This window comes from Notolepis coatsorum (genome assembly GCF_963971535.1).
Source record: "Notolepis coatsorum genome assembly, chromosome: 7".
Taxonomy (NCBI): Eukaryota; Metazoa; Chordata; class Actinopteri; order Aulopiformes; family Paralepididae; genus Notolepis; species Notolepis coatsorum.
The window spans coordinates 71,040,682-71,061,008 of record NC_140171.1 but is presented as its reverse complement, the minus strand read 5'-3'; the positions used below and the strand labels follow the sequence as shown (position 1 = coordinate 71,061,008).

The window sequence follows — 20,327 nt, the reverse complement described above, 5'->3', positions numbered from 1 at the left end:
TAAACTCCCACAGGATTTAAATAAAAATGGTTGCTGCCAAATGCAATCAAATCATTAAACCCAAACCCAATGAATGAGTAATCTACATTGACAGTACCTACAATCAAACGCTATAATTCAGCTATGGTCATTCTCAAGACGCAATCAGTGATGCTAATTATTGCAGAAATGGTAACATAAGAGAGGTCACCAAAATGTTTTGGATTTATTTAGCAGATAATCTCATACAAGTACACATTTGTTTGAGTAAATGAGTTTGAATAAGCCCACCAGTGATGTCATCGAGAACACTGAATGTTTGTGTTGTTAATTACAGCACCATGAAATGATAAGGTAATAGGCATAAGGGAGGTGTAGTGGTTACGTCATTGCCGTTTTTCATGTTCCACCCTCTGTCCAATGCAATGTATTTCCCCATTGTCTATTTCTAAATCGTCTCGTTTTAAAACAAATAAAGCATTAACATTTGCATGGTGTACCTTTCTGTGCTTATTCATCCACAATCTATAGCTCAACATGAAAATATTCGCAATTAAATCATAAAAAAATATTATAACTACATCTGACGTTTTTAACAAACGTTTTTTTGTTGAGGTGCCCCTTAATTAAGGTGTAACATGATCATCTTGTGTTGATTAGCCTAATTAATTGGATTTCACTCAGGAATTTCTGTAGCATGTGAATAGTCTTGGCATGAATGTAAACACAACCAACATACAACTGTTTTCCAGTAGGTTTTATGTCGGAATGGGGGAAATTGTTTTACTTATTGACAAAATGTGAACAGGCATCACATGGACCATAGAAGAGCTAACATTGACACCATAGAACCAAGTAGAATTTAAGACACTTTTACTAAGAGTGTAATGTGTCGAACAATATCTACAAATGGTTTAGCCAAACGATAAATCACATGTAAATAAATAAACAAGGACCAAAAGCACAACTGTCACACAGAAAACTGTCTTTTACTTTTCTTTGTCAATTTTCCATTCCAGGCGTGTGAGGTCAGACCACATATTAATCTACTACAATTCTTCCATTCCTAATAGTCACTGGATCCAATATAGAGAGTGGATGCAATGCGATTCCATACCATCCCGTGACATCACAGCAGACATCTTGGTAGGCAAACAATGGGCGTGACTGTAATGTTCATGGCACCATTTTGGTAGAAAACTCACAAACTATGATTAGGAAAAGTACAGTGGTCATGTCAGAGTGCAATGTATCCCAACGGCAGTAACTGAACATAGATTATCAAAATAAAATTAGATTAAAAGTATTGATAGCAAAAACAAGAATAACAGTAGTCTTCAAATGCCTTGCCTGTGCTCTGGGTCCAGGTAGAGCTAAAAAGTTACATAAAACATAAAATCCCCCATACAAACTCAAAAGAAAAGCTGAGCAGCAAAGGGGCATAGGACTGACGTTGTTGAGGTATTGTGAACTGTAAATAGTATATTCAATTAAATGAATGACTGCTTTCCAACCCTCATCTCTTGCTGATAAAACGTTCCCTGATTGGCAGCATTTTTCTCCAACTGTAGAGCGTTAAACTAGTCCGTATATTCAGTATACTTTTTGGCAGAGCCGTGCACCTTGCCGGCGGGGTACTTCAACCTATTCAGGGCCATTTTTTGGAGCACTGCTCTTGGCAGGTCAACGTGGCATTTCTCCGCGAGCTCTACCAGGTAGATCAGAACGTCACTGAGTTCGTGGGCGAGGTGCTCCCGCTCGGTCTCGGTCCAGTCTGGCAAACCCTCCGCCACCTCCCCGCGCCACTGGAACAGCTCCGCCACCTCGCCCACCTCCCCGACCATCGCCAGGAGCAGGTTGCGGGGCTGGTGGAACTGGTTCCAGTCTCGCTCGTCCGTGAACTCCGCTTGCATCCGCCGAATGTCCTCGATAGTGGGATCGGCGCTGAAGGCGAATCGCTCGGTTCGTCTTTCAGCTCCGTTCTCCTCGGCGTGGGGGGCCTCGACCTCTGTTTGATCATTTGCACCAACCGCGCGCGATTTAATGTCAGAAGTTCCGTTGCTGTGCTTTGACGGGGCGGCTGACACGTCACCGTTAAGCGCGTGTTCTTCTTTTCCATTCGTCGCCATCATGTTTTGTGGATTATCACACCGATTCAGTTAAAACCCGAAGTAAATTCAGCTGTAAACAACACAGTTCTTCACTACATGTGAGAAAGTCCCGCCACTGCTTATCAATGTCGGAAATGACGTACATATACACCGGAAACTGCTCATCAATGTCTTGGTTTTGCTGGTCGTCGTAGTCCTATATAGAAACACTTAACGTTAAAGTGACTAGTCGAGATAAGCCGGAATAACTACAGTTCCCACAATATACCTAAACGGATAACCGATAACACAACATGTAAACATGGCTGCCCCCTCTGCTGGGTTGGGTGCACTGTTGTACACTATCAATAAACCGTATTTTCATCAAAGATATCGTTGGTGTGTAGTAAGGCAAATATGCACCTCTGTTCCACGATGCAAAACTGAACCACAGCTGAAAAGAAAAAGGTACGTTTCGATCATTACAAATGCCCTCTCTCTCTCTCTCTCTCTCTCTCTCTCTCTCTCTCTCTCTCTCTCTCTCTCTCTCTCTCTCTCTCTCTCTCTCTCTCTCTCTCTCTCTCTCTCTCTCTCTGTTCTAAACTAAAGTATATCTGCTTCTGGTGGAGGGGTGTTATTAACGTAATAGCAACTGGCAGTGACATTTCGACTGATTCTCATTTATTTTTATCACTGATATCACTATAGTATATTACCGGTATATTATTGCACTGATCAATCATTCCATTGACTTGGAGTAAGCTTGGATACTTTATATCTTAGATAGTATAGTTAGTAGTATGTCTGTGATAGAGTAATGCACTACTTTTTTCTTTGCTTGATGTTGACCATATACAGCAGCCTCTCCCAAACACTAACTTATTTGTTTTCTAATGCAAATGACAAATAAACATAATTTAATTTCCATCAAATAGAATCGTGCTGGTTTTTGGTATCTTAAGCCATCATAAACACAGAGTATGAGTAAGCTGTCTCTTTTGATCTGTATGTGAAGTTCTGTACGTCCACTATGTGCGAGTGTGACTATGTCACTGCACTTTATACCAGTTCAAATTCATTTTGTTTTCATTGTAGAAAATCTGATTGTTTCTCTCTTTGTTCCTGTCTGTTTCCACTGCAGTGCTCAGCAGGAGTTGGTTGGGGTGGTGGGGCTGGAGGTCCACGCTCAGATCCATTCCAACACCAAACTCTTCTCTGGCTCACAAGTTGGCTTCTCAGCACCGCCCAATTCCCTGGTATCATTCTTTGATGCATCCTTACCCGGCACATTACCTGTAAGTTATTCAACAGGATATAGGAACACGGCAACATCATGGGAAATGTGCTTAATGACAAATACAATTTAATTACATTTAATTTAATTGAAGAATGTACCAATTAGCATTTTGCATATACCAGGAATTTGTCCTCTGCATTTAACCCATCCTAACTAATATTTAGGAGCAGTGGGCATCCATAGTCTGGCGACCTGGGACAAACTCCAGTCCTAATAGTTAATACCAGTGCCTTGCTGAAGGGCAATGGCATGAGCCTGTAACCTACCATGAATGTATTTTATCATGGTGTGGGAAGAAACTGGAATACCCTGAGGAACCCCCCCTCAGGTGAAGAAATGGTCTGGTCACATGTTTATGTCGTAATGTCCCTCTCTGTTTCTCCTAGGTGCTGAACAGACGATGTGTGGAGGCAGCAGTGATGACAGGCCTGGCTCTCAGCTGTGACATCAACAGGAAGTCCCTTTTTGACAGAAAGCACTACTTCTATGCTGACCTCCCTGTGAGTAGACAGGGTCCATACGCCCATGGAAAACCGGGAATTTGATCTGGAATTCTTTTCCAGACCTGGAAAAGTTTATGGAAAATTATATAATTTTTGTCTAAAAAAAAGTTATGGAAATGTATTTAAAATTTCAGCCAGTGAAGTCTGTAATGTCAGGCTGCAGATAGATGTAGTTACCTTTGACAGAAAAACAACCTGCATAACATCATGTCTTCTGTACACACCAGTCTTTATTGACTGTTTTCATTTTTACGTTATTTTCATTTTTACCTTATTATTATTATTATTATTATTATTATTATTATTATTATTATTATTATTATTATTATTATTATTATTTTTTTTTTTTTTTTTTTTAAACATTGATCTTAACTGATCACTGTGACTTTATTGCTTTTATCGTTATATATGCCTATATTTGTGTACAGCACTTTGAGCTACATGACATGTATGAAAGGTGCTTTATAAATACTTACTTACTTACTTACTTTATTCACAGCAGTAGCTTACAAAAACAAGATCTGGGACATTGAGAGAAACTGTCCCACCAAAACACAAGTATGTCGTATGAATGGAAATCGCACTATAGGCCATAATATGGAATATTATCATGTCATGGAAAACACATGGTATTTTATTAGGAAAAAGTGTATGAAACCTGTGATGCCCCCCCCCCCCCATGTTATAGCCAGTGGCAAGTTAACAAACGGGCTGTGCTCTAACATGTTAACATGGTCAGTGGTCACTGTGTAGCTGCTTTAACCTTTTAACATGGTCACTGTGTGGTTGCTCTAACATGTTAACATTAGATTAGATTCACTTTATTGTCATTACACAGTACAAGACAGTGCAACGAGATTGTGTACGTCCAACCAGGATGTGACAATCAACAGTCGGTTGCAATAAGACACATATAAATAAAACTGTACAGTAAAGTGCAATGGTTAGCACAATGTGCGATGGTGAAAAAAAAAATAATAATAATAATAAGTCTACATAAGCTATGGGCTATATATACACAGGTATACAGTGAGGTGCAGTGGGCTAAGTAGAGTTTTGATTCAGAAGTCTGACAGTTGAGGGGAAGAAACTATTTGTGGTCCTGTTGGTTCTGCCTGGGAGGCTGCGGTAGCGTGCCCCAGAGGGAGTACCCCGCAGGCAGGTGAACAGTCCATGGTTGGGGTGAGAAGTGTCTCTGATGATGTTCTGTGCTCTCTGTGAGCACAGCTTCTCATAGATTGATGAGATGGGGGGTGAGTGGGGTCTTGGTGATGTGTTGGGCTATTTTCATTACCCTCTGCAGTGATTTCCGGTCCTTAACAGTGCAGTTGCCATACCACCAGACTGAGATGCAGGTGGTGAGGATGCTCTCAATCGTACAGCGATAAAAGTCCGCTAGCACGGGAGGGGGTAGGTGGAGTTTGGCCAACTTCCTCAGGAAAAAGAGGCGCTTGTGAGCTAGGTACTGGACCTCCTCTCTGTACGCCGACTCGTCATTGTTGCTGACTAGTCCCACCATGGTTGTCATCTGCAAACTTGACACTGGTGTTTGAGCCATTGACCGGTTTGCAGTCGTGGGTGAAGAGGGAGTAGAGAAGAGGGATCAGCACGCAGCCCTGCGTTCCACCAGTGTTCAGGTCAGGATGAGAGTGGAGGACTTGACATAGTCACTGTGTGGTAGGGCTGTCTTAAATACTTCGAAGCTTCGAAGCTTCGAAGCTTCGTTCGATGGCCATGGGATTCGAATATGAAAATAAAATTCGATTATTAAAAAAAATATATATATGATTTTTTTTTTTTTGCAAAATCAACTCTGCCTCTGTTAATTACAACAAGCAATGCTGTTTGTTATTTAAGATGAGGTCGGCCTCGGCACTGACAGATTTGTGTTCATTGTGCTGCTTTTACAATATTTCATGAAAGCAAAGTGTTTTGTTTGTCTAAGATTTTAAAAGGTTTAAACTTTACAGCACTGACAAAGTTGAACAAAGTGCTGTACAAGTCCCACAACATAAAAAAAAATATTATTATTATTTTTTTTATCTCGAAGCTTCGAATTAAAATCGAATCTCTGCCCCGAAGCTTCGAATTCCAAAAAAATATTCGAAGGTCAGCCCTACTGTGTGGCTGCTCTAACCTGTTAACATGGTCACTGTGTAGCTGCTCTAACCTGTTAACATGGTCACTGTGTAGTAAGGCTGAGCCCGAACCCTGTTTTTAGGGTTCGAACGTTCGCCAGGGTTTATCGAACGAACGTTCGAACGTTCGTTTTTTGTAATTTTTTTAATAAAAAAAAAAAATTATAAAAAAAGAAAATTTATATAATTTTTTTTTTTTTTGTATTATAGATCCTACGGAGGGCGGCATTGCATAATCTATTGGTGAAAAAACATGTTGTTTACAGTGGTGGCTGTTCATGTAAACATGTAATTAAACAAAGCACTCAGAAGAAAATAAACAAGCTACTGAGTACTGCATAAAGTTCCTACTTATGATAAACAATAGCCCTTGCACACCGCAGTCACGTAAGGGGCTAGATAAACAAATGCATTCGTTTTGTGGCATTAAGTACGTTATATAGTTAGTGTTACACGTTCAATAACAGGTATTCACTCTTGGTCGACGGGAAGTAGAGAGGCGCGCGCCTCGGCTCCTTCCACCGTCTACCTTGGAACGGGGGACGACAGAGAGACACCGGCGGGGTGCCGCCGGGCTCCCAACACGCCTGCCGCCCGTCCGCCCTCGGCCAGAGTTGTTTACAACGCAACCACCTCCCGCCATGAAGCTCGCGCTCCGTGGCCGAAAAAGGCTGGTATTCATTAATGATCCTTCCTCAGCGGGGAGCTACGGAGTCTGTTCACTCTGTTCTTCTCGGTCTCGCAAGCAGATAAATGTATTGCCGGAAGTAAAAAAAAATTAATAAACGCTTGCCGATTGGTGGTAACAGCAGAGGCGGGTGCAAGCGGTGTGACGTAATTGGCAGAATCGCCTGTCAATCAAAATGGTTCTATTGCATTGGTTGAGACAATAGTATCCAGCTACAGCCCGGCAGAGACCACACTGGTTGAGCCGAGCGCACTCGGGGGACGCGCCGCTTCACATCGCCTCAACGTCGCGCGCCTGCTTTTTTTTTTCACCGAACGTTCGAACCTATTAATTAAAGTCCGAATGTCAACGTAACGAACGAACGTTCGAACGTTCGGGCTCAGCCTTACTGTGTAGCTGCTCTAACATGTTAACTGTGTAGCTGCTCTAACCTGTTAACATGGTCACTGTGTAGCTGCTCTAACCTGTTAACATGGTCACTGTGTAGCTGCTCTAACCTGTTAACATGTTCACTGTGTAGCTGCTCTAACCTGTTAACATGGTTTGATTGATTGATTGAAAAGTTTATTAACAGATTGCAGAATGGGTACAGTACAGTACAGCTCAATACATACAATTGTTAAGAGGATGCAGACCTGAGAGACTTTCGTCTTGTTTCCATCAGGGTCCTCCATTTTCAATTCATCATATGACACACACGACATACAGATAGACAGTACTGCTACATCTATACATTTATGACATACCAGATTTTCAAATACAGTACTGTTTGTGATACTAAAAAAAATCCAGAAAAAGAGTGTATATACATTTGACATAGAAACTGTGCATTGGGGGAGGTTGGGTAGGTGGGGTGGGGCTGTACATTGGAGGGGGGGGGACACTGTACATTGGAATACTGACCTACATTTGACATAGAAACTGTTCATTGGAGGAGGTTGGGTAGGTGGGGTGGGGTTGGGTGGGGCTGTACATTGGGGGGGGGGGGGGGTTGGGTACATTGGAATACTGACAAAGCCATGCTTGGTCTTTATTTTACAACTGGGTTAGGACATTTGTAGGGGCCAGTTTTGAATTGCAGTCTCCCGTAGGTGTTCTTTGAGTGTTTTTGAAGGTGGGTAGTGATTCACATTCCTTTACAGCTTTGGGTAGGGCGTTCCACATTGTTGTGGCATAATTGCGAAACGTGTTTAGTCCCTTGTTTGAGCCGAATCTGGGTTTTACATGATTTGTGGAGCTCCCTCTGGTGTTGTGATCGTGGTATTCACTGACCTTTGGGAAGTATTTTGACATGTACATGGGTACCTTGGTCGTGTAGTGTATCTTGTAGACCAGGCCCATTGCAAGTTGCTGTACTCTGTCGTCTACTCTAAGCTATCCTAGGTTGGCAAAGTGTGCAGGGGTGAGGTGGGTTCTAGGAGTCAGGTCAAGCAGTAGTCTGACTAGTTTGTTTTGAGATGTTTGTAATTTGGTTTTTAGTGCCTTTGAGGTGCTTTGGTACCATGAGGTGCAAGCATAGTCGTAGTACCCTTGAATGAGTGCTCCTGCCAGAGTCTTCAGGGTATTCTTGTTTACCAGGGAGGAGATCCGGTACAAGAATCGAGTTCGTTGATTGACTTTTTTTATTACATTGGATGCCATTTTGTCACAGGAAAGATTAGCCTCTAGGATGGAACCCAGGTAGGTAATTTCATCTTTCCTTGTGACAATATTGTCACCCACTGTAACTGAGAAGCCGTCGGTCTTGCTGAGTTTGTTATTTGAACCGAAGAGAATGGACTCTGTTGTGAAGGATCAGATTAAACCGAATATGTATATTTATTTATATATATATATTTAATTGTATTTGTATATCGTTTGATATCCCCTGTATATTCCTTGTACAATATGCATTGAATATCCCCGTTTCTACTAAACAGCCCATAATAGTTTCATTCTACCATTGGACGAGAACCTGGCGCCAGGTTGCCATACCCCTAGGTCCAAGTTCAATCGTGCCGCCTAACATGTCGAGGCAACCCCCGGTTCCGCGCAGTAATATGCCGGGCGAAATACGTGTGGTACTATTTGTTCATAGCGCATATATATATGGCGCTCGTAAAGTAGAACTTTCTTTTAGTCCAGTTCTTTACCCTCCAACAGAGTGACAGACGCAAAAGCCTCCCCACGAAGCACGTGCGGTGTAGTAGGGCCTACTTGGCCCAGAATAGGCATTGAGATATCGTGTAGATTAATAGTTGAATGGTCATAGTTTGGCACCATACCGTCGAGTTGGACGTATTCTATTAAGCTAATAATAGTCTATTTATGTATGGTGCATCGTTCGGTTCGAGTTCTACAGTTATCAGTACCCCCATCGTTCCTGACGTTATCTGGACGCTTATCCAGGCTGGTCAGACCCCTAGTGGTGATTGCATCCGAGGAGCTCCGGGTCAAGAGCGACTGGACCTGTATATTGGATTACTCTACCCGACGACGGCGAGCCTTCCACGGCTCTTGGATTATGCTTTGTGTGCTTTGGTTATTCCATGGATAAAGGCCAACACTGTCGAGTGTTGGAATTACCCCCCGGAGAGGACTACAGGTGAGGCGGCGCTCTACACGTGAGGTCGCACCACGTCTCTCCGTTGTGGACCGGCAGATACCGTTCCACAGAGGGTCCAGCTGTATTCGTCTGCGGCCCGAGGTTCTGTGGGCACTGTGTCTAAGACTTTGGATTCTCCCAAGACACCGTCGGCCAGATGGGATACCGCCAGCGGCTTCTCTAACCCCCCCCTCCTACTGTCTTACAACCAGCAGGACCCCCCCCCCCCCTTAGTGTATCCAGCTATAATCATTTAAGTACTATCGCTATCGTTTCCTAAATATTCCAGGTTGTATACTTACTCCCTGCGCAACCAGAGATTGGACATTCAATGTTGATTTACCTACGAATACTCATTTGCCATAAAAGTGCATACTCAACATTTCAAATCATAAATGTAATTAAGTGAATGTTGTATACACCCTTTGCTGTATTAAATATTCGATTTGGTCCATTTGTGTTGGTTCGTTTCATCAGGTGGGAAAGTGTTCATCATACTTATATCTTGTACTGGGTGGCCAGAAGTTAAAGTACATGAGGTAGTGGTATTAAATATCATATCTAACAATACAGTCAGGGAATTGTACCCCTCAGCTACAATTGGTCCTTCGAGCCGGATGGTAACTAGTGTAATATTAATATAGTGTTATTAATATCGAAATGGCCTATGATGAACACTCCACGAAACGATCCTCCTAACCTAGAACGCCCGCGGCGCAGACGACAGACACCTCAGTACTTAGAGGCTTACACTGTCAGTCAACTACCTAGCCTTCGACAAACGGTAAACGTGGTAAAAGTAGAAAGTAAAATTATGTCTGACCTTAACGACCAGGTTTCCCCGACCACAGAGGCCCTAGTAGGTCCTAATGTAACTGACCAAGCCCACGGTGGGGACCAGGAGGGAATTGACATGCCTTTACCCCCCGCCACTACTAAAGAAGTAGTCCCCGACACGCCCCGGGAGGAAGACAACCCTACAGAGAGAGAACTCTGCACGGAAGAAGAAGAGGAGAGCGCCGAGGAACTAGAGCTCCAGGACTCCCCAACGAGTACCCCCAGGAGCGGTTCACGCAGGAGCGGCTCACCTCCACTACCGCCTTCCCCCAGCGAAGCGGAGAGGATACTACAACAGGCGTTCCTCGTCAGCCTGACAGCCTCTACCGAACGCGATCGGCTCCAAGCACAGACGCTTAGCGAGCGCGAACGTCTCCAAGCCCAGGCGACCAGCGAGCGCGAACACCTCCAAGCACAGCAACGGAGCGAAGAACAGCGCACAAGTCTGGAGATGAGACGCTTCCAGATGGAAGAGAATATGGCAAGAGACCGGGCCGACGCCCAGCGCGCCGCTGCCGGTGCCCAAAGAGAAACAGAGCGCGCCGGCGCCGACGCCCAGCGCGCCGCTGCCGGTGCCCAAAGAGACGCAGAGCGCGACAGACTACAAGCGCAACTAATAGAGCAGCTGATCAAAAGGACAATTCCCTCTCCTTCCGCCAGGGGCTCAAGGAACTCGTCGAGACAGCAGTCAAGAGCAGCGTCACCGCAAAGAGCAAGCGACCCTGAACTTGACCAACAGACCGAGTCTAGACCCCCCGCAGACCCCCTTCCCATACCGGTCCAAGCGAGACCCAGCTACAAGGAAGGAGCGGCCTACACTGCGGAGAAGCTAAATAAACGATTACAAGATCTGGAAGATTTGATAGAAGAAGAAGAGGGAGAAGAGGAGAACCAAGCCCGACGACAGCACAGTACTCCACCGGACCAGGAGGTCCCATACAGTCCAGGCTATACCCCCGCGGCGCTGCGCTACAGACCCCCGACTCTATTTACGGGTGAGCACGACGCACGACCAGCCCCGAGGAACAGTACCTGGACCAGCGGGCCATGGTACCCTGCCAGTACCAGCCCACAGCGAGGCGCAAGAGGGGACTCGACCAGAGGTCTCTCCCCCAACGCTCGCCGATGTATCAGCCATCCACAGCGTCATACTATGCCACGCCGTCATTCCCAGACTTCGCCTATGAGAGTCGAGCACAGTACACGGAGCTCCGGATGTGTTTAGAGACAATGATGGTGGATGTCGCTGATGAACGCCACAAGTATGCAATATTATTGAAGCACCTGAAAGTACCGCGAGCGCACAATATAGCGCTAGCCTATGCTACCTCCTCGACCCCATACACAGCGGCCCTTGCAGCGCTGGATCAAAGATATGGACGTATATGGGATTACGTAATCCAGGAGATAAGGCATATTGACCGCCTACCCCCAGCCACAGACAATCGATCACTAGACGACCTGTCAATCAAAGTGCAGTCCTTGGTGGGGATGCTGGGAGCTCAACGGGAGAAGGGCAGGCATGAGCTGTACGGCAACTCTAACGTTGAGAGGATTTTGGAGAAGCTGCCACCCGCAAGACAGGAGCGCTTTCGGCGGCAGAGGGACTACCGAGATCCCGACGGCCCCGAGCCATCCCTCCTTGATCTGGCCGACTTCCTGGCGAGAGAGGTCAGCAGCTTACGACTGGACACCTTTGGGCGGAGCACGCCAAGTTCCAGAGAGGGACCCAGGAGAATAAGTGATGGAAGAAGATCGGTGACTGTCATGCACCAATCAGAGTCAGTACCGAGCAGTAAGAGTCACAGCACCCCCTCGAGAAAGGAGAAGTGGAAGATAGCGTGTCCCTACTGTGAGAAAGAACACTGGCTGTCACAATGTGACTCATTCACAAAGATGAATGCAGAAGAAGTGAGCCAATGGATAAAGTCCAACCGGCGCTGTTATCGATGTGCGCGGCCCCACATGGCAGCCGAATGCCGCCTAAAGAAAAGGTGCAGCCGGTGCGATGGAGCCCATCTAGATATACTACACGATAGTAACGGAAGGCGGCCTATACCTGCACCACGGAGCGGCACCAAGGCAAGTGTCATGTACATTGACCCCGCCAGCAGCAACGGAGCTCAAGTGCTCTTAAAGGTAGTCCGTGTGACATTGAGCTACCAGGATAAAGTCATGGACACTTACGCCGTCCTTGATGACGGGTCAGAGAAGACCCTTCTGCTCGCCTCCGCTGCGACTCAACTGGGACTGCGGGGGAGCAAGAACGAAATGACGATTCGGACAATAAGAAGAGATTTAAAGACGATAAAGGGCGAGAATGTCTCCTTCACTATCGCAGCCAACGGGCAGCCAGAGCGACGGTACAAGATCACAAATGCTTTCACCAGCCAAGAAATAGGACTCTCGCAGTACACCTACCCTGTCACCAAGTTGATGGATAAATATGTGCACCTGCGCCAATTACCTATCCCGCTCATAGACGGCGCTACCCCGACCCTGTTGATAGGCTCCGACCATGCAGAACTCATAGTCCCGATTGACCGGGTCCATACAGGTCCCCGGGGCTGTCCTGCAGCAGTCGAGACCCGCCTAGGATGGACATTGCAAGGCCCCCTCGCTAAATCTCTCAACCGAACCGCAGCCACTAGCTGCTTCCACTCCAGAACGACAGAAGAAGACACCACTCTCCTGCAGCATGTCGAGAGGCTATGGACTCTAGAGACAATGCCCTTTAAGAACGAAAAGAAAGACATTCGCTCTAAAGAAGACATTTACGCCATCCACCTACTCGAGCAGGGGACAAAGAGAGTCACAGTCGGCGGAGTGATGAGATACGCAACTCCACTCCTGAGGCGAGAGGGAATGCCCCCCTTTCACGCAAAGAAAGACGCCACGGAGCGCTATCTACTGAACACAGAGCGGCGCCTAGCCAAAGACCCCGCTCAACAGAGTGTGTACCGAGCTGAGATTGAGAAGCTAATCACAGCGGGACACGTAACAAAGATTGACATTAAAGAGGCCGATCAGACGACCGAATCATGGTACGTGCCGCATCACAAGGTCCATCACAATGGTAAGGATCGCATTGTGTTTAACTGCAGCTACCAGATCGGATCCCAAAATCTGAATAAAGAGCTCTTGCCCGGCCCCACACTCGGCCCCTCCCTACTAGGCGTGCTACTGCGCTTCCGCCAGGACAAGGGGGCTATAAGCGGGGATATCAAAGGGATGTTCTTGCAAGTGAGACTAGTAGAGGAGGACAAGCCTCTGCTACGGTTCCTATGGAGAGAGAAGATCGGAGATGAGAACCCATCCATCTACCAGTGGGAAGTACTCCCCTTCGGAACCACATGCAGCCCGTGCTGTGCTACATTTGCACTACAGAAACACGTCACAGAGGACCCAGCAGCAGATGAAGATGTCCAACACAGTGTGAAGAACAGTTTCTACGTAGACAACTGTCTACAAAGCGTCTCGACTCAAGAAGAAGCCGAGGCTCTCCTAATCAAGTTACGCGCCTCCCTAATCAAAGGAGGCTTTGATCTCAGGCAGTGGGCCAGCAGTGACCCGCACGTATTGCGCAGCCTCTCCTCCGCAGACAAGGCTGCCAGCAGCGAGACCTGGATGGCGACAATCCCAGGAGAAGCCCAAGAAATGACACTAGGATTAGTCTGGCGCTTCAAAACAGACTCGCTCCACTATAGACACAAATCCTTGGCTCCAGAGCAAGGAAGGTCGGCGGCGATACCGACCACCAGACGGAGTGTGTACAGAACACTCGCCAGACAATATGACCCGCTGGGATGTATTCTACCTTACACCACCAGGGCAAAGATGATTGTACGAGCACTATGGGACAAGGACCAGGGCTGGGACGACCCAATACCCGCACACCTTGCCTCAACATGGAGGGAGTGGGAGACGGAACTCCGCTCACTCCCAGGTGTCAATATACGCCGCAGCTACTTCCCATCCACAGTGAGGCCAGAGACATGCGAGATTGAGCTACACGTCTTCAGCGATGCCTCCGAAGTAGCCTACGGATCGGTTGCTTATTTGCGTGCCCAAGAGATGGGAGGAGAGATACACACTGCTTTCATACTGGCCCGCTCAAGGATAGCCCCACGTAAGCAACAATCTATCCCACGTCTAGAGCTCTGCGCAGCCCTCGCAGGAGCGCATCTAGCCACGTTAATCCAACGTGAACTCACCATTCCGGTGCATAGAACAATCTTGTGGTCAGATTCCACGACAGTACTCACATGGATTAAGTCTGATTCATGCAGATACAAAGTCTTCGTGGGAGTCAGAGTCACCGAGATTCAGGAACTAACAGAAGAAGCGAGCTGGAGGTATGTGGATACCAAACACAACCCAGCTGACGTCATCACCCGGGGAATGTCCCTGGATGACCTAACCCGTCGCAACATCTACAGTGACGGACCAGCATTCCTCCAGCTCCCGGAAGGAGATTGGCCTACGCCCACCCCGAGGGAAGCAAGTAGCGAGGAGGCTGAGAACAAGAAGCCTATGTTCTGTGGACTGAGCACTGTCGCCTCCACAGACCCGAACATAGATGACTGCATTACCCTAGAGAGTGCGCAACAAAGGACATTCCTGCGGCACCACCCAGAGATTCAGTCCACCACTGACATGTCAGCAGCTGACTACGAAGAAGCAGAACTTCTTCTACTACAACGAGCCCAGAGAGACTTGTTCCCTGATGAGCTAGACTGTCTACATGGAGGAAACCCCGTCCCATCAGACAGCAGACTGATTCACCTGGCACCAGAGAGTGACGCACATAATCTCATCAGAGTGGGTGGTCGCCTGCGGAGAGCCCCCGATCTACCAGATGACATTAAGCACCCGATCGTCTTGAACAGCCGACACAAGGTCACAGAGCTGATCATAAAGAAATACGATGAGGATGTGCACCACGCAGGAGCAGAGAGAGTCTTCGCGGAGATCAGACGTCGTTATTGGATATTACAAGGGAGAGAAGCAGTACGGCGCTTCCAGCGAACCTGTCCAGACTGCCGTAAGTGGCGCGCGCAGCCCAGCATACCACGGATGGCTGACCTACCCCCCTGTCGCCTCCGAATCGGCGACAAGCCATTCCACTCCACAGGCATGGACTGTTTTGGCCCGTTGTATATAAAGAGAGGAAGAGGCACCGAGAAGCGGTGGGGTATTGTATTCAAATGCATGACCACCAGAGCGATACATATCGAGCTCCTTCCGACCATGAGCACAGACTCATTCCTTATGGCCTTCCGGAGATTCATATCACGGAAAGGACAACCGTCTACATTGTTGTCTGATCACGGGACCAACTTCAAAGGCGGAGAAAGAGAGCTGAGAGAGAGCTTCCAAGCTATGGGCCCAGAACTTAAGACCCACCTCGCTCCAGCCCAGGTTGACTTCCAGTTTAATCCCCCGAACGCACCCCACTTCGGTGGAACCTGGGAACGAGAATTACGTTCTATAAAGACAGCCCTGTATGCCGTACTCGGAGCCCAGACTGTGGCAGAGGAAGTCCTAATGACAGTCCTCACGGAGATCGAGGGAGTATTGAACTCAAAGTCCCTCGGTTACGTCTCCAGTGATGTAGCAGATGTCGACCCAGTCACCCCCAACACACTCCTAATGGTGCGGCCGGACCCCGCGCTACCCCAGACAATGTACAGGCCCGAAGAAGCGAACGGCCGAAGAATGTGGAGGTACAGCCAAGTACTAGCTGACAAGTTTTGGAGCAGCTTCCTACTTCACTACCTACCGTCTCTACAGACCCGCCAGAAGTGGGTAAAGGAGAGAGACAATTTGACAGAAGGAACAGTCGTCATGATAGTTGACCAGTCACTCCCCAGAGCTATGTGGCCGGCTGGCCGCGTAAGCAAAGTGATCACCGGTGCCGATGGCAAGGTCCGAGCAGCTGAAGTACTCGTCCAAGGGCGCACCTACACACGGCCCGTGGCGAGGCTCATAGAACTGCCCCGACTCCCAGATACTATCGATGATGACCATGACCCTATGACTTTGTGAGTTGACTGACCTTACAGCGGACCTTGAGTGGAAGACAGTGCGGTTAATCTGTCTCTGCTTAGCTAATTAGGTGGGACTAATTAGGGGGCGGCTGTTGTGAAGGATCAGATTAAACCGAATATGTATATTTATTTATATATATATATTTAATTGTATTTGTATATCGTTTGATATCCCCTGTATATTCCTTGTACAATATGCATTGAATATCCCCGTTTCTACTAAACAGCCCATAATAGTTTCATTCTACCATTGGACGAGAACCTGGCGCCAGGTTGCCATACCCCTAGGTCCAAGTTCAATCGTGCCGCCTAACATGTCGAGGCAACCCCCGGTTCCGCGCAGTAATATGCCGGGCGAAATACGTGTGGTACTATTTGTTCATAGCGCATATATATATGGCGCTCGTAAAGTAGAACTTTCTTTTAGTCCAGTTCTTTACCCTCCAACAGAGTGACAGACGCAAAAGCCTCCCCACGAAGCACGTGCGGTGTAGTAGGGCCTACTTGGCCCAGAATAGGCATTGAGATATCGTGTAGATTAATAGTTGAATGGTCATAGTTTGGCACCATACCGTCGAGTTGGACGTATTCTATTAAGCTAATAATAGTCTATTTATGTATGGTGCATCGTTCGGTTCGAGTTCTACAGTTATCAGTACCCCCATCGTTCCTGACGTTATCTGGACGCTTATCCAGGCTGGTCAGACCCCTAGTGGTGATTGCATCCGAGGAGCTCCGGGTCAAGAGCGACTGGACCTGTATATTGGATTACTCTACCCGACGACGGCGAGCCTTCCACGGCTCTTGGATTATGCTTTGTGTGCTTTGGTTATTCCATGGATAAAGGCCAACACTGTCGAGTGTTGGAATTACCCCCCGGAGAGGACTACAGGTGAGGCGGCGCTCTACACGTGAGGTCGCACCACGTCTCTCCGTTGTGGACCGGCAGATACCGTTCCACAGAGGGTCCAGCTGTATTCGTCTGCGGCCCGAGGTTCTGTGGGCACTGTGTCTAAGACTTTGGATTCTCCCAAGACACCGTCGGCCAGATGGGATACCGCCAGCGGCTTCTCTAACCCCCCCCCTCCTACTGTCTTACAACCAGCGGGACCCCCCCCCCCCTTAGTGTATCCAGCTATAATCATTTAAGTACTATCGCTATCGTTTCCTAAATATTCCAGGTTGTATACTTACTCCCTGCGCAACCAGAGATTGGACATTCAATGTTGATTTACCTACGAATACTCATTTGCCATAAAAGTGCATACTCAACATTTCAAATCATAAATGTAATTAAGTGAATGTTGTATACACCCTTTGCTGTATTAAATATTCGATTTGGTCCATTTGTGTTGGTTCGTTTCATCAGGTGGGAAAGTGTTCATCATACTTATATCTTGTACTGGGTGGCCAGAAGTTAAAGTACATGAGGTAGTGGTATTAAATATCATATCTAACAATACAGTCAGGGAATTGTACCCCTCAGCTACAGACTTTGTTTTGCCCATGTGTAATGATAGTTTGTTGTCGGCGAGCCATATGCAGATTTTGCCTAGTTCCGAGCTGAGGGTTTTTTCAACCTGTAACTTGTTCTTGTCAGAGACCAGCAGGGCTGAGTCGTCCGCAAACAGGAACAAGTTGCAGTCACAAGCTGACAACATGTCATTTGCATAAATTAGGAACAGTAGTGGTCCTAGTATGCTTCCTTGTGGAACACCACAGTTCACTGTGAGGGGGGGGGATAGGGTACCGTTTACCTCCACCATCTGTTCTCTCCCCTCCAGGTAGGATTGTATCCAGCTCACTGATAAACTATCAAAACCAATTGCTTTTAGTTTGTCAATCAGAATGGTGTGATTGACAGTGTCGAAGGCCTTTTGTAGGTCTAGCATGACCATGCCGCAGTATTTGCCCGCGTCCACCTCTTGCTTGATGTGGTCGTTCAAATAGAGAAGGCATGTGTCAGTGGAGTGGGATGTTCTGAAGCCAGATTGGAATTCGTAGATTAGATTTTTATCCGTAAGGTACTTTTCGACCTGTTCGTATACTATTTTTTCCATGACTTTCGAGATGGATGTAAGGATAGAAACAGGGCGGTAGTTGCCTGGGTCTAATTTGCTGCCCTTTTTGTGCAGGGGTGTTACTCTCGCTATTTTGAAGTCCTTGGGGACGTGTCCCTGTTTTATGGAGAGGTTTATTATGTGTGTGATGACTGGGGTGATGGCGGCTGCTGAGTCTCTAAGGAATTTGGAGGGGATGTTGTCATGGCCAGTGGCCTTGTTCGGTTGGAGGGCGCTCAGTTTATTGAGTACCTCATCTGTAGTTACCATTTCCAGTTTGAAATCGTCTTTGTGGACGCCTAGGTTCTTGTAGTATGCTACTATGTGTTCTACCCCATACTGCCCTGAGTGGGAGGGTAGTTTGTTTACCAGTGTTGTGGCTATGTTTGTGAAGAAAGTGTTTAAGTAATTGGCTACATCCAGTTTGTTTGTGATGAGCGTGTTGTCCGTCTTTATGTTTATGTTTGAGAACCTGGTTTTAAGTTTTTTACTGCAGCCTAGTTGATTATTGAGTAATTTCCAAAGTTCACGTGGTTTATTTTTGTTTTCCTCAGTTTTGTCATTGATGACATTTTTTTTTGCAGTTTTTATCATGGCGTTTACGTCATTTCTTAGTCTGTTTCTTTCTAGTTTGAGTTCAGTCACGTGGGCTTGGAGTTCACTGCTCGTGCTTTTGGTAAGCTTTGACTGACTTTTACGAAATTCAGAGCATTTTTTGTCTCTGGCTTTCATAGCGGTCAGTATTTCAGTGTGCATCCACGGCTCAGCGCGATTTTTTACCCTGGTGGTTCTTAGGGGGGCCATGTTGTTTAGTATTGTTGAGAATTTGGTTTTGAAGCCAAGCCAGGTTTCTTCAACCAGTGTACCATTGAGTTCATCTGACCAGTCCAGGCTCTTCAGTTCAAGGTTAAAGGCCTCGCTAGAGTAGGTTTTGAGGTCTCTAGATGTGACTGTTTTGTGACAGCCAGCCTTTTGCTTTAGCTTTTTGCGGGTACAGAATATCATATAATGATCACTTAACCCGCATGCTATAACCCCTTTATTGGAGATCATGGACTTGTCGGAGGTCAGTATGAGGTCAATGGTAGTCTGAGTTGATTCACACACCCTTGTGGGTTGGGTGATTAGTTGGCTGAGGCCGTGCAGATCACAAAGCCTACTGAAGGCCTTGAAGACGGGTGCTGCTTTACGTAGCCACTGTGTAGCTGCTCTAACCTGTTAACATGGTCACTGTGTAGCTGCTCTAACCTGTTAACATGTTCACTGTGTAGCTGCTCTAACCTGTTAACATGGTCACTGTGTAGCTGCTCTAACCTGTTAACATGGTCACTGTGTGGCTGCTCTAACATGTTAACATGGGCTGTGTGGCTGCTCTAACCTGTTAACATGGTCACTCTGTGGCTGCTCTAACCTGTGTGGGCTGTGTGGCTGCTCTAACATGTTAACATGGGCTGTGTGGCTGCTCTAACATGTTAACATGGGCTGTGTGGCTGCTCTACTTGTGAACATGGGCTGTGTGGCTGCTCTAACCTGTTAACACAGGCTGTGTGGCTGATTTAACATGGGCTGTGTGGCTGCTCTACTTGTTAACATGGGCTGTGTGGCTGCTCTAACCTGTTAACATGGGCTGTGTGGCTGCTCTAACCTGGTAACATGGGCTGTGTGGCTGCTCTAACCTGTTAACATGGGCTGTGTAGCTGCTCTAACCTGTTAACATGGGCTGTGTGGCTGCTCTAACCTGTTAACATGGGCTGTGTGGCTGCTATAACCTGGTAACATGGCCAAAATGAGAGGTTCCACGATGCAGACCCGTTGCTCAGGTATACGGTGTGTCCCGGGCCCTAGACTTTATCTGTCAACAAGTATTTTAGCCTTCTATGATTATGCTGTATCATTCTTTCCTCTAAGCTCTCCTTGTGCATCAGAAAAAGTATGCTTTTCCACAATGCATCCTTCTCTTTTAGCTTTCCTGTCCCTGAGCTGAATTGAAATAGTGAGTCTTACTGAAGCGGCAAAAATGCCAATTGCCACCCATCTTACACAGTAGACATAGAAAAGCTATTAATGGCAAATAACAGTGTTTTTCTCTTATTGGCTAATT

At 46.8% G+C, this 20,327-nt stretch overlaps 2 protein-coding genes across 2 annotated transcripts in view; one reads left to right on the top strand and one right to left on the bottom strand.

The window, feature by feature from the left end:
* Positions 1-269: 269 nt before the first annotated feature.
* On the bottom strand, positions 270-2,212 carry dctpp1 (dCTP pyrophosphatase 1). The gene has a single exon (XM_084317967.1). It carries the CDS (start codon positions 2,109-2,111, stop codon positions 1,560-1,562), a length of 552 nt encoding a protein of 183 aa, XP_084174093.1. The 5' UTR covers positions 2,112-2,212; the 3' UTR covers positions 270-1,559.
* A 64-nt stretch (positions 2,213-2,276) lies between these two features.
* The window catches only part of gatb (glutamyl-tRNA(Gln) amidotransferase, subunit B), a 72,534-nt gene continuing 54,483 nt past the window's right edge, over positions 2,277-20,327 (top strand). The window contains exons 1-3 of the mRNA XM_084317966.1: positions 2,277-2,537; positions 3,211-3,364; positions 3,753-3,866. Coding sequence (XP_084174092.1) covers positions 2,392-2,537; positions 3,211-3,364; positions 3,753-3,866 — 414 coding nt within the window. The 5' untranslated portion in view covers positions 2,277-2,391. The remainder of the gene's footprint in view (positions 2,538-3,210; positions 3,365-3,752; positions 3,867-20,327) is intronic.

Bases quoted from the DNA above. Each gene is read 5' to 3' on its own strand.
- dctpp1 (XM_084317967.1), bottom strand. From the start codon at position 2,111: ATGATGGCGACGAATGGAAAAGAAGAACACGCGCTTAACGGTGACGTG.